We start from the raw sequence: 15482 nt of genomic DNA on the forward strand, positions 1-15482 counted from the left end.
GTCTGAGGAGGCCTTACAGATAGCTGGGAAGAGAAGAGAAGCAAAAAGCAAAGGAGAAAAGGAAAGATATTCCCATCTGAATGCAGAGTTCCAAAGAATCACAAGGAGAGATAAGAAAGCCTTCCTCAGTGATCAGTGCAAAGCAATAGAGGAAAACAACAGATTGGGAAAGACTAGAGATCTCTTCAAGAAAATTAGAGATATCAAAGGAACATTTCATGCAAAGATGGGCTCGATAAATGACAGAAATGGTATGGACCTAACAGAAGCAGAAGATATTAAGAAGAGATGGCAAGAATACACAGAAGATCTGTACAAAAAAGATCTTCATGACCCAGATAATCACGATGGTATGATCACTCACCTAGAGCCAGACATCCTAGAATGTGAAGTCAAGTGGGCCTTAGAAAGCATCACTACGAACAAAGCTAGTGGAGGTGATAGAATTCCAGTTGAGCTATTTCAAATCCTCAAAGGTCATGCTGTGGAAGTGCTGCACTCGATATGCCAGCAAATTTGGAAAACTCAGCAGTGGCCACAGGACTGGAAAAGGTCAGTTTTCGTTCCAATCCCAAAGAAAGGCAATGCCAAAGAATGCTCAAACTACCGCACAATTGCACTCATCTCACATGCTAGTAAAGTAATGCTCAAAATTCTCCAAGCCAGGCTTCAGCAATACGTGAACCGTGAACTTCCAGATGTTCAAGCTGGTTTTAGAAAAGGCAGACGAACCAGAGATCAAATTGTCAACATCCGCTGGATCATCAAAAAAGCAAGAGAGTTCCAGAAAAACATCTATTTCTGCTTTATTGACTATGCCAAAGCCTTTGACTGTGTGGATCACAATAAACTGTGGAAAATTCTGAAAGAGATGGGAATACCAGTCCATCTGATCTGTCTCTTGAGAAACCTGTATGCAGGTTAGGAAGCAACAGTTAGAACTGGACATGGAACAACAGACTGGTTCCAAATAGGAAAAGGAGTACGTCAAGGCTGTATATTGTCACCCTGCTTATTTAACTTATATGCAGAGTACATCATGAGAAACGCTGGGCTGGAAGAAACACAAGCTGGAATTAAGATTGCCGGGAGAAATATCAATAACCTCAGATATGCGGATGACACCACCCTTATGGCAGAAAGTGAAGAAGAACTAAAGAGCCTCTTGATGAAAGTGAAAGAGGAGAGTGAAAAAGTTGGCTTAAAGCTCAACGTTCAGAGTTCCAATACTCACTCCTTAAACCTCAAGTGTGTGTTTTAGTTGCTTAGTCGTGTCCAACTCTTTGTGACCCTGTGGACTATAGCCCATCAGGCTCCTCTGTCCATAGAATTCCCCATGGAGTAACTATAGCCCACCAGGCTCCTCTGTCTATGGAATTCTCCAGGCAAGAATACTGGAGTGGGTGGCTATTGTCTTCTCCAAGGGATCTTCCCAACCCAGGGATCGAACCCCATTCTCCTGCTTTGGAGGCAGATTCTTTACTGTCTATTCCAAGGTAGATACCAGGGAATCTACCTTGGGTATATACACTTAACCCCTTTGAGCTCTTTTTCCCCTCATATTTAAAGTTGTGATGTTAACAGCTTCCTAGGCTTTATAATATTGTTATATGTATGTGTGTGTGTGTGTGTGTGTGTGTGTGTGTGTGTATGTTAGTTGCTTAGTTGTGTCGGACTCTTTGCACCCCCATAGACCATAGCACACCAGGCCCCTCTGTCCATGGGATTCTCCAGGCAAGAATACTGCAGTGGGTTGCCATTTCCTTCTCCAAAAGGAACTATAGAAAGAAAGAAAGTGAAGTCGCTCAGTTGTGTCCGACTCTTTGCGACCCCATGGACTGTAGCCTACCAGGCTCCTCCATCCATGGAATTTTCCAGGCAAGAGTACTGGAGTGGGTTGCCATTTTCTTCTCCAATATTGTTATGAGGATTAATTAAACATATATGAGAAATGACTAGCACAATGCCTCCTAGTATATAAGCCATCAAATTATACGTTATTATAGTCAAAAGGCAGCTAAGTTTGGCATGCTCAATGCAAGCCATAAATTCGGTGGTACAAATTGAGATTTATGCTAAAAATGTTCACTTACCTGGCATAATTGAAAGTAATTTAGTTTTTCCTGCAACTCTTGTTCTCATTCGAATACCTTTATCTCTGGATGGGATAGTCTCGGCTAAAATGCCATTTGGCCAAAAGGCATCTCTATTTAAGAAGATTAAATAAATTTTGTAAACATTTTCATTTTCTAATGATACAAGCTGGTAAAATTATTCCAATTTTCTACAGAAAACACAAATGCAAACAGAAAAAGGAAACATTTCTGAAATTCTATATAGGTGTGATATTCAACAGATTGTAACTAAGTGCAGGGTTTAATTTTAGGTGTAAAAGGATATACACAAGAAAAAAATAACAAAAGTATGCCCTGGAGTAACTGCACCCACATGTTATAGCTGTGTTGATTACAACATTTCTTCACCTATATAATCTATTCTTTACTTTACAGTGTGCTGATTACTGTTCCCTAGTTCTTCAAGCCAAAGGGAGGAATTAAGCACAATTACAGAGGTTCTACCTGGGGATCTGGTTTCAGGGAGAGCCTGCGCAGAACAGTTCTTGACTGACTGCACATTAGAAACACCTGGGAGCTTTAAACACTCCCTGTCCAGGCCTTCCCCAGATGCATTAAGTCAGACTCTTTGCAGATGGAACCTAAGGATCAGCACTTTTTAAAGCTGTTCAAGTGGTTGCAACATGAAGGCAAGGTTGAGAATCAATGCTCCAGAAGAACAACATTTACCCACCCTGAAACAGAATGAACATGCCAGGGAAGGCAGTGCAGCTTTTAGAAACAATATGGTATAGTGATGAGAAACTCAGCTTCAGATTAGAGAAACTTGTTTCTCCAACTTTCTAGCACATGAGCCTTTGGGCAAGCTGCTGATTCTCAATTTCCTTGTAACAAAATGGAAACAAAAAACCCTATCTCATAAAGGTTTATCTCTTTATGATAAAATCATAAAGTGGCCATAGTAAAGTAGTTGGACGGTGCCAAATAAATATCGTACGATATCAGTAGTTGCCTTCTTGTTTCTGTTACTTCAAAGGACATGATGCCATGCATATTTGTGTTCTGCTTATCTCTCACTGTCAGAAAAGATGTTTATTTCTCTGCCATGCCATGTATTCCTTGAAGGGACTGAATCTTACCTCTCAGTCCCTAGTTAAGAGGACTAGACACAGAGAAGGGGCTGAGAATATTTTTGTAGAATCAATATATGAACTGGAGTATCACTGCTCTTAATTTGAACCTTTTCAGAGGTTCTAAATAAAACCTCTAAATAAAAGGGTCTAAATAAAAATAAAATAAATACAAATAAATAAAAGGGTCTAAATAAAAATTTAGACCATGGTCAGAGACAAACAAATTTCTAAAATATCTCACTTAAAATCAAAGTTAGCAAATATAACTGAGAAAAATTAATCTCCAAAACTAGGTAATCTGATTATATGACCATGCCATGTCTATACTAATATTTCAATTATTTTAAAGCCACATTACTGTGATAAAATGTAGCCTAAGATCTAAAAGATTTTCATTTACAATTTTTTTTCTATTCTGGTTCTAAAGAAAACAAAGATCAATAGGTCCAAGGGATAAATGTTTATTATAATTTTTACAAGTCTTTTTGTTCACCAGTGATGACTAAAACCAATGTTACGGCCAGAAAGAAAAGGAATGAGATAAAAGTTATTTAATGATAACACTGCTCAACTCTGTGCTACCTGCATGAAGTGACTGTGTCTTAAGATATACCTGAAACGTTTCACTAAGTCGGCTACTTGCTCCGGTGAGGTCATCCAATCAACATGGTCAACTATTTTTCTGAAAGTAAAGAAATTTAAATGAGTAAGATCAAGATTTTAGAACGTGAATCAAATAAAGAAACATTACTTCTTTCATGCAGTAAGCAACTTAATTTGTGTGTAGATTATCTCTGAGAGCAATAGAATGCTTCAATAACCTTCTTCAAAGGCCCACAGAAAGAAATTCCCCTACAAAAGTTAGGGCAATCTACTTCTAAAAGTAAAACTTTAAAAGCTAAGTAAGATCAGCTCTAAGTAGTTTTTTATTTTTTTTAAAAAAGTTGTACCTATTAATAGTATCACCATATGTAGCTCTTATAAGTTGTTGAAGTAGGTTTTTGATATTCCTTCGCAACCACTGATTTCTCTCTTTTAAGTCGAACACTTCATCCATGAGAAGCAGCATTACCCTAAGTGGAATATTATCATCCACCTGACAAAATAATGGGAAGAAATAAGATACATTTATTTGAGTTATCTATCTCTTGTGAACGGCTAATTTTGTTGCTTTTACCAAATGATTACTACTATTTACAGGCTGGAAAACAAGTTATGCTATAGCCTTTATAACTGACTTTTTATTCTAATTTAGCAAAAAATACTTTTAATATCTGTTTTGACAGAAAACAGAATTCAACAAATCACTCCAAAGCTGCACTGAAAAAAACTTCTCAAAGTGGATTCATGATGACCTTAGGATTTGGGATCTTTTAGTAGAGTCTCTGTTAGTTTATAATAAATGCTAGCTAGCCCCTCTGCCTATTCTCTGGAGCAGCTTTTTCAAAAGGACAAAATATTCTCAACATTTCTTTTTATTCAATAGAACAAAATAAAATCTACACAGAATATTTTGCTTTGCTTGGTTAGTGAGTTGTATGTATTTAGGTATCCTCACAAAAAAGAACCTGAAATAAAATCCAGTACGCAGCTAACATTACAAAAGGTGACTAAATTACTAAATTACTAGACTAAATTATTATTTTCTTTTAATTTTTAACAAGTAAAAATTTGTATACTTTCATCATGGGAATATTCATTTAATGATATAAAAAGTAAAGAAAGACAATGAGAATGCTTTGATGTGGAAATATATAGATAAAACAAGAAAGGTGCAGATCTAGAACTGCAACAAAACTGCATTATTGCTAGTAATTTTATAATTCTTTGATCACTAAGCTACTCTTTTCTATTTCCTCATCAGTGTTGTAATTTGAATACTGAGAAAACAGCATGAGTCATTCATTTTTCACTGTGTTGTAAACATTTTCTTAAGCGTGCCTTCTCTTTACGTATCAAAAGTTCATGGCTTATCTACTCTCAATACTGCTCTATTCTCTGATCAAGTATATTCATGAGTTTAGTGCCACATAACAATTCTAATAAATTATAAACACTTAATAAAAGGCATAATGTTATGGATATTATAACAGTACAGCACATAATAAACATTCTAAAATATTCTTGAAAAAACAAAAATATTATCTTTGTTTAAGATAGTTTACTATAAAGAAATCCAATGAAAAACTGAAGGGGGATAATTATAACTTTAAAATAAATCTGCATAATAGGACAGAATATAAAGCATAGACTCAAATATGTAAAATAATCTAACTTGTAACAAGGGAGAAACAGACACTGGGGAAAGCAGGCCTTCTCAGTAAACAGCGCTTAGGTCAACTGGATTCCTCCATCATTCTACACACAGCAATCAATTCTAGATGAATGGCAAATCTAAGTTTTGGCATGGTAAAGAAAAATGATGTTTGAAGAAAAGCACAGGAGAACATCTATGTGACCTTGCAGTAGACACAGATTATACACAGAGAATAAAAGCACACAAAGTGGAAGATATTTACAATATACAAATACTTGTATCTGACAAACAACTGATACTCAGATTATACAATGTACTCTTACTAATCAAAGACAAAGACAGTCAGCCAAGCCAAAAGAAAAATGGGGGAAAGGACTAGACATACAGGACACTCAAATGGACAACAGACTTACGAAAAGAGGTTCACAATTTTAACAGTCATCAGAGAAATGTAAATCCATATGAAATACAACAACCAGAATGGCTAAAATTAAAAAGGCATAACATAAACATATTGAATTTTGGCAGGCTCTGAACCGCTGAAATTTTCATGCATTGCTGATGGTAATGTAAGTGGTACAAACAGTGTGGAAAACTATTTGAGAGTATCTATTAAAATTGAATATATTCATAGCCTCTGACCAAGCAATTCCATTTCTCGGTACAGAGAGAAACATGTACATATTTATTTAATCAAAAGATATGTACCCAAATGTTTATAGGAGTACTGTTCATAACATAGCAAATAAATTGTATTATATTTACAAAATGTGGTACTGTAAGACCACAAGAATGAAGAAACCACAATCACACGGAACAACATGGAAGACTACCACTATCACATAGAACAACATGGAAGACTACCACGTTAAGCAAAAAAAGCCAGACTGAAAGGAGTACATACCTTACAGTTTCATCTACATAAAGTATAAAAGCAGGGTAGAAGTCAGGATAGTGATTATCCTTGGCAGGGGAGAGGACAGTGACAGGAAGAGAGCATTAGGGGCTTTCTGGGGTACTGGCAACGTTCTGCTTCTTGTTTATAGTGCTGGTTACTTGGGTATGTTCAGTTTGTAAGAATTCATCAAATTTAATGTTTAAAATATGAGTACATTAATGACATATACATATTTTACTTCATTAAAAAGTTAAAACGATCTGCAAAGTATGATTTGAATTCCAACTGACTGCTACCAAAACAAAAACTAACTCACAGTATCATCAAGTTGAGCTGAAACTCGACAATGTTCAGGATCTGAATCAGTCTTCGGAATTAAAGGAGGAACCTAGAATTGAAAAAAAAAAAAGAACAAAGTAAACATACTAAAGCAGAAAATGAAAGAATACAAGATAATAAACCGAAACAAGTGTCAAATATAATAAAAAGCATTTGATTTGATTCTGAGGACAATATATAAACAAAATTTATAGAGCATTAACAAAGTATTAACAATCTAAAATCAAAAACCAAATATAAAAGGGTAATTATTTCATTATCAACAGATATTTTTTTCCTTTAAAAAACAGGATTCATTTTGAGTTGGAAGGAGATATTACTCATTCAAATCTCCACACTTTTTAGAATTTAAAGCTAAGATGATTTAAAGACAAAAGTGAATAGCACAGTCAGAGAATAGAACTGCAATCTTTTTCCTTCTATCATAAAGAGCCTTGCAGTATGTTAACAGGCTGAAAGAAATTAATTAACTGATTGTTACATAATGTAAGTTATTGGGAAAAGGGACAGAAAGACCAGCGCTAGCTGGTAATCATTTCTCAGTATAGGAAGGACCACCACGATCACCTCTTATAACCCCTGCACGTTACTGGTCAGGAAAAAGAAGCCTGCAAAAGTTCAGTGACTTCTGTACGAAGTCATATGGGTAGTTACCGGCAGAAACGGCACCAGACAACCCTCAGTTCAGTGTTGGTACACTGCCCCATGATTAGAAATTCAGATGGAGCATCAGAGAAGATATGAGAGTTGACAGAAGAGTGTGATTTACACACACTGTATTTTAGGAATTGTCTCTTACAATAAATAAATTCTATCTGTGTTTATATATATTTCCTCTTCATTGAAACATGATCTAACAAACAGAAAGTTCTAATACTTACACAATTTCTTTCATAGTCTTGATTATAACTTTAAATAACTAGGTCAAAATTATTTTTAAAAATCTACATTAGGAAGCAAAAACCTACTTGATTCACCAGTATCTACTACTAGTGTAATGAAAATGCTTCCGAGCAAACTCCTCTGTTCCTCTCACAGGTATCTACACAGTCAGGATTGATGATGTTGAAAGACTCTTCCTCCCTTTCATCTTGTGAATCTTAATCGTGTGACTCAGAAGAAATTTATGTTTGCTGATGAATACTAGTATAATTTACACAATAGCACATACCTGTTTTGCTATAAATTTTAACATTATAGAATAAATATGGTATAATGGAATAAAACAGTAGAAAGAATGCTAACTTCACTAATTTTAAATGTGCTTTAAATGAATTTTTAAATTGTATTGCAGTAGAAACTGAGACGTGAGTGCATTTTACAGTATCCACTTCTGATAATTAATTCTCTTTAGATTTTTAATTCTTTATGAGACTATAGTGTCTAGAAAGCTTTGGACTTACAAAGAGAAATAAGGTAAACCTAAGCAGGAGCTCAGTAAATCTTAGTTGACCTAAAAATCATTTCCTTCAGACATTACTGAAAACATCTTCTTACCTTGAAAAATGATTGCCTTATATCTTGACCTAATCTTTCTGACATTTTGCCCATGTTGTCTGACATTTTAGTCATTCCCTCCGCCAAGCTATCAGGAAGGGATTTGACTGCATTTGAAACATTCCTCATAGAATTTCGAAGTGGATTTACAAAAGTGTCCATCTAAAGGGAAAAAGATATGATATCATGACTTCACTGTATCAGGTTTATTATTCAACTGAGAAGCCTCAGAAAACCAACTGCAACACACGAAAGGTGTAATAACTTTGCAGTCTATAATAACTCATTGCCTTTTAAAAGTACTGAACTGTTGCCTTCAGAGTGTCTTTAAAATGTATTTTCAGACATAAATATACAAGTGATATATTTACTGGAAGAAAATGAATATAAACCTTGGGTTGCTGTCTTACTAAGAAAAGCTCTAAAAAAAATGAAGAGTTTTCCCAAACAGAAACTTATCCAAGTATAAACACCCACAACATACTTCTCCCATGATTCAAGGCAACAATGACATAGATATTCTGAGCAATATTGAAAAGTAAATGAGCAGATACAATAAACAAACAGAAAGCTCAAATAACTAAGATTTATTTAACAAAGTAATTTTTAGGATAGGTTTCATGCTCAATTAGAATCTATGGAAGGAATCTGGAATCTATTAGGAAAAAGAGAAGCTGCAAATCAGCCATGCAAGCCATATTTTACTAAGGCAGAATAGAAAAACCATAAAGAAAATATGCTAAGAGATATACAAAGAAATAATCTCAGAGGGATAGGAAGCTTTAAAATTGACATTCTGACTGTAATAGATGCCAGATAGTTTCAATTAAGAAAGGGAGCGCCATCTAATAAAGAACCTAAAGTAGATGCATATGGATCTTGATTTTTAACAGATAAAAACAAACAAAACAAATGAAAGAAATAGAGAAGGAGGGAGGGAGAGGAGGAGGAAAGGAAGGAAAGGAGAAAATAAAAACCAGACACAAAAACAAAGTCAAACAATACTAAGTATATTTTCCAGCAAGTGTTGAATCTTATAAAAACTACCATAAAAACAAATTATGTTCCACGCAGGAAGAAAAAAAAACAACAGCAAAAAGCACTGAACTCCACTGTTTAAGAAACACAACGTTAATAGATATTGACAAGATAAAATTATTTAATATGCTTTCATGATTTCCAACAAGAAAACCAGAAAAGGTGAAATAGGTACTCTAATAACAATAACAACAAAAAGTGAATTTCAAGATAACTGTAAAAGTTTTAATAATTCCTTGTCTTAAGCAGAGACAACAGTCTTAACAGATATGCTCGCTGGAAAATACAACCATTAGGAGGGACACTGTCACAGTACAACAAATTCACAGAAGAACCAAAGGTGAAAAATGAGGAAGAAAGGCTTGAAAACCGCTACCACTGATAAAGAGATACAGAGATTAAAAAGGGTAAAAGAAGTTAACCATAGTGTGTGCACGTGCACTTGTCTGTAAAATTATATATACATATATATATTTGGGTGTAAAATTATAATATATATGTTTGTGTGTAATTCTAATTCTATATACAATAGTAATTTTCAGTTAACTAGAAGAGTGTGTTCAAATCAGTCAGGACATTTACTTCTATACTGACACTACTGCTACGTGTTTTAGAACACGAGAATTCTTGAGAGAGATAAACATGAGAATCAGTTCAGTTCAGTTGCTAAGTCGTGTCCGACTCTTTGCGACCCCATGAATTGCAGCACGCCAGGCCTCTCTGTCCATCACCAACTCCCGGAGTCTACCCAAACCCATGTCCATCGAGTCGGTGATGCCATCCAACCGTCTCATCCTCTGTCGTCCCCTTCTCCTCCTGCTCCCAATCCTACCCAGCATTAGGGTCTTTTCCAATGAATCAACCCTTCGCATGAGGTGCCCAAAGTACTGGAGTTTCAGTTTCAACATCAGACCTTCCAATGAACACCCAGGATTGATCTCTTTTAGGATGGATTGATAGGATCTCCTTGCAGTCCAAGGGACTCTCAAGAGTCTTCTCCAACACCACAGTTCAAAAGCATCAATTCTGCGGTGCTCAGCTTTCTTCACCGTCCAACTCTCACATCCACACATGACCACTGGAAAAACCATAGCCTTGACTAGACGGACTTATGTTGGCAAAGTAATGTCTCTGTTTTTAAATATGCTATCAAGGTTGGCCATAACCTTCCTTCCAAGGAGTAAGCGTCTTTTAATTTCATGGCTGCAATCACCATCAGCAGTGATGTTGGAGCCCAAAAAAATAAAGTCTGACACTGTTTCCACTGTTTCCCCATCTATTTCCCATCAAGTGATGGGACCAGATGCCATGATCTTAGTTTTCTGAACGTTGAGCTTTAAGCCAACTTTTTCACTCTCCTCTTTCACTTTCATCAAGAGGCTCTTTAGTTCTTCTTCACTTTCTGCCATAAGGGTGGTGTCATCTGCATATCTGAGGTTATTGATATTTCTCCCGGCAATCTTGATTCCAGCTTGTGTTTCTTCCAGCCCAGCCTTTCTCATGATGTACTCTGCATATAAGTTAAATAAGCAGGGTGACAATATACAGCCTTGACGGACTCCTTTTCCTATTTGGAACCAGTCTGTTGTTCCATGTCCAGTTCTAACTGTTGCTTCCTGACCTGCATACAGGTTTCTCAAGAGACAGGTCAGATGGTCTGGTATTCCCATCTCTTTCAGAATTTTCCACAGTTTATTGTGATCCACACAGTCAAAGGCTTTGGCATAGTCAATAAAGCAGAAATAGATGTTTTTCTGGAACTCTCTTGCTTTTTCGATGATCCAGCGGATATTGGCAATTTGATCTCTGGTTCCTCTGCCTTTTCTAAAACCAGCTTGAACATCTGGAAGTTCACGGTTCACATATTGCTGAAGCCTGGCTTGGAGAATTTTGAGCATTACTTTACTAGCATGTGAGATGAGTGCAATTGTGCGGTAGTTTGAGCATTCTTTGGCATTGCCTTTCTTTGGGATTGGAACGAAAACTGACCTTTTCCAGTCCTGTGGCCACTGCTGAGTTTTCCAAATTTGCTGGCATATCGAGTGCAGCACTTTCACAGCATGACCTTTGAGGATTTGAAATAGCTCAACTGGAATTCTATCACCTCCACTAGCTTTGTTCGTAGTGATGCTTTCTAAGGCCCACTTGACTTCACATTCCAGGATGTCTGGCTCTAGGTGAGTGATCATACCATCGTGATTATCTGGGTCGTGAAGATCTTTTTTGTACAGATCTTCTGTGTATTCTTGCCACCTCTTCTTAATATCTTCTGCTTCTGTTAGGTCCATACCATTTCTGTCATTTATCGAGCCCATCTTTGCATGAAATGTTCCTTTGGTATCTCTAATTTTCTTGAAGAGATCTCTAGTCTTTCCCAATCTGTTGTTTTCCGCTATTTCTTTGCACTGATCGCTGAGGAAGGCTTTCTTATCTCTCCTTGCTATTCTCTGGAACTCTGCATTCAGATGGGAATATCTTTCCTTTTCTCCTTTGCTTTTCGCTTCTCTTCTCTTCCAAGCTATCTGTAAGGCCTCCTCAGACAGCCATTTGCTTTTTTGCATTTCTTTTCCATGGGGATTGTCTTGATCCCTGTCTCCTGTACAATGTCACGAACCTCTGTCCATAGTTCATCAGGCACTCTGTCTATCAGGTCTAGACCCTTAAATCTATTTGTCACTTCCACGGCATACTCATAAGGGATTTGATCTAGGTCATCGTGGTCAACATGAGAATACCACACTTAAAATGTACAACTTTAGGAAAAATGGTGACCATTCTATTAAGTTTTAATGTTCACAGATAAGGTAGAATTTCAGAAGTATAAAAGGCATGAATTTCACTTGAATCTATAACTTACATTGAAAATTGTTTGAACACCATCAAAAGTATTTTAGAATTTTCTTTTTTTTTTTTCAAGTTCAATGCCTGTAGTTTATTTTTATTATTTTATTTTATTTTTATTTTTTTAAAATAAATTTATTTATTTTAGTTGGGGGCTAATTACTTTACAACATTGTAGTAGTTTTTGCCATACATTGACATGAATCGGCCGTGGATTCACATGTGTTCCCCCTCCTGGACCCCCCACCCACGTCCCTCCCCATCCCATCCCTCTGGGTCATCCCATTGCCCCATCCCTGAGCATTTGTCTCATGCATCGAACATGGAATGGTGTTCTGCCCCACATATGACAATATACATGTTTCAATGCTATTCTCCCAGAACGTCCCACCCTCACCTTCTCCCTCAGAGTCCATAAGACTGTTCTATGCATCTGTGTCTCTTATTCTGTCTCGCATATAGGGTTATCGTTACCATCTTTCAAATTCCACATATATGCATTAGTATACTGTATTGGTGTTTTTCTTTCTGGCTTACTTCACTCTGTATAATGGGCTCCAGTTTCATCCATCTCAATTTTCTATATCTTACACTTCACAGTGGAAACATGGGTTCAGCTAATACAATCTTAAGTTGGTTAAATCAATACAACCTCAATTGCTATCCAGGCATGAGGCTATGCTATGCTAATTTGCTTCAGTCATGTCCGAGTCTTTGTGACCCCATGGACAGTAGCCCACCAGGCTTCTCTGTCCATGGAATTCTCCAGGCAAGAATACTGGAGTGGGTTGCCATGCCCTCCTTCAGGGGATCTTCCCCCACCAGGGATCAAATCCACATTTCTTATGCCCGCTGCATTGGCAGGCAGGTTCTTTACCACTAGCGCCTCCTGGGAAGCCCAGGCATGAGGCTAACTACCACTAATACTCATTCAAAATAAGAGAACTTAAATCTATACCATGAGTTACATAATAATTAATAATAGTTGTCTGAGCACCAATCCTAGACCTTCAGAATCCATTTCCCTTTTCTTTCCTGTTTTTTCACCCTCCAATTTCTGAGGGTAAAGCTTAAATATCTGTATTGGTGGTGGAGAGTGGAGGGAGCAAAGGAGCATGGAAAAACCTCTACACATGATTATGTCTCTCAAAACTGAAAAAAGTAGAATTTTAGAAGCATAAAATCAGTCTATCACAATATAACATTTCCAGAAGCAAGATTTGTCTTAAAACAGATGTTTAAACCAAAAAAAAAAAAGAAGACAATTGCAAATTACCAAGCAGACGAGTAAATTATTGATTGCCTGCAAAAGTGTACACTTAGCCTGACTTAAATAGATGTTATCTATTCATTCAATTGTCACCTCAGTTATCTGTATCAGTTAAAAACGCAAACAAGTGAATTTGAATTTAAATTTAGGTCCCTCCTTACAGCTTAAAAATGCCATCACACTATGATAAAAAAAAAACTGGAAAGATACTGTATGCATAGAGGAAGACTACTTGTCTATTACTCCTTCTAGGAGCTGGCCCATAAATTTTGCAAAGCTAGGCAAATTGTGTGACCAAGACAATGTGTTATAAAGTATTATTTCTCAAGCTCTGATTAGTCACTGATAAAATGTTTGTAGATTATTTTCTCTAATAGCTATTTAATTTCCAGTGAGATATAATTAAGGAAAATATTAAACTACAATTTATCCAAAAAGGAAATGTAGCTGAAAACTCCTCTTGATATTCATGAAAATTATCCTGACAATCTGAAAGAGGTCAAGATGAACTTAGTAACTGTTAATGTGATTTATGAAAATGTATGTTACTATGGATTCCCAGAAGTGACTCAAAAGGATTTTTAGACTCTAGTAGTAATTTTTTAAAAAGTGATATGTAACTATTTGGAGATAAACACATACACACCCACACACACACACACATGCTACTGTAGGGTGGTAAAAAAGAAATTGCCTACATTTAATATAATGCTCAAACCAGTCAATCCTGGAGGAAATCAACCCTGAATATCACTGAAAGGACCGATGCTGAAGATGAAGCTCCAATACTTTGGCCACCTGATGTGAAGAGCTAACTCACTGGAAAAGACCCTGATGCTGGGAAACATTGAGGGCAGGAGGAAAAGGGGGCTACAGAGCATGAAATGGTTGGATGGTATCTCTGACTCAATGGACACAAGTTTGAGCAAACTCCGGGAGATAGTGAAGGACAGGGAAGCTTGGCATGTTGCAGGCCATGGAGTCACAGAGTTGGACAAAACTTAGCTTTAAACTAAACAATATAATGCTTCTTTTATCTCAAAAAGCTATTATCAATTTATAATTTATCTCAAATAGACGCAATCTTAAGAGATAAACTAAGGTAAATATAAAAAAGATGGAATATTGACATGTATCTCTATTGACAATAAAGTCATTTTAGAGTTGGAATTAAAACTCAATCACTTCAATCATGAAATACAAAGATGAAAAGTCACCATATTTTCCCCCCACCATTTAAAATACATAACCTAGAATTTATTAAAATAAAACATTCCATTTAGAAATGTTAACATTCACTTGGACGTTAAACCATGGTATCCTTGAGAGACCATTTGAAGTTCTTACAGTTGTTAATTCTTACTTAGTTGTACCAATTCCCTAATCTTTTTTAAACGAGTTGGTCTTTTTATAGGGGATGAGAGGTGGGGAAGTCTTTAAATTTTTATTTTGAAATAACTTAAGACTTTTAAAAAGTTGCAAAAATAATACACAGAATTCCTACTTAGAGTTTCCCCAACTAACGCTGCAGCTGCTGTTACTATTGTTACTTCTTCTAAGAGCCAACACTGATTTCAGACAGGCATTGTCATACATAGATTATTTCATTTGATTCACACATGCTCTAAATTGAGGATTAACACCTTCAATCTTGAGGAAACCAAAGGCCCAGAGGTCAAGTAACATTTTGCAGGCCACAACTAATAAATGGCAGAACAGGAATTTGAACCAAAGGATGCCTGATTCCACTGTTTGCCTTCTCATCCAGTGAGCTCTCTCACCCAATTTGAGCAGTAAATCATTTATTTCTTAACCTAGCATCTTATTTCCAGAATAGGGCTATGTCCCTAAAATTTTAAACAATAACTATTTCACTCAAAAGGCATAAATACGTTCAGGAACACAGTCTACTTAACATTTTTACTATCCTTACTCCAATTAAAAGGCATTTCCTCCCAACAAGAAGTATTAACAGCTCCTTCTTAAACTAATGAAAGCCTGTGGCTTGTTTTAGGCCAACTTTCCTTTAAGCATCATTTCAGAAACAAAGCTTTTTTTCCCCCTCCCCTTTCCAGCTACTACTGGATTTTAATCGACATGTAAAGACAGGAGTTTATTATTATAGTAGGCTTGA

At 36.3% G+C, this 15482-nt stretch overlaps 1 protein-coding gene across 16 annotated transcripts in view; it reads right to left on the reverse strand.

The window, feature by feature from the left end:
- The window catches only part of SNX13 (sorting nexin 13), a 147782-nt gene that overhangs the window by 4558 nt on the left and 127742 nt on the right, over positions 1-15482 (reverse strand). For 12 of the 16 annotated variants that reach the window (XM_081537670.1, XM_081537675.1, XM_081537673.1 and 9 more), the window contains 5 exons: positions 8200-8361; positions 6680-6751; positions 4159-4304; positions 3822-3890; positions 2094-2206 (listed from right to left, as the gene is read on the reverse strand). In XM_081537670.1, the coding sequence (XP_081393796.1) occupies positions 2094-2206; positions 3822-3890; positions 4159-4304; positions 6680-6751; positions 8200-8361 (562 nt within the window). Of the gene's footprint in view, positions 1-2093; positions 2285-3821; positions 3891-4158; positions 4305-6679; positions 6752-8199; positions 8362-15482 lie in introns of all 16 variants that reach the window. The other 4 variants (XR_014067841.1, XR_014067839.1, XR_014067838.1 and 1 more) reach the window with 1 other exon arrangement.

This window comes from Giraffa tippelskirchi, chromosome 10, assembly GCF_054371585.1.
Source record: "Giraffa tippelskirchi isolate mGirTip1 chromosome 10, T2T-mGirTip1v1.2.pri, whole genome shotgun sequence".
Lineage (NCBI taxonomy): Eukaryota > Metazoa > Chordata > Mammalia > Artiodactyla > Giraffidae > Giraffa > Giraffa tippelskirchi.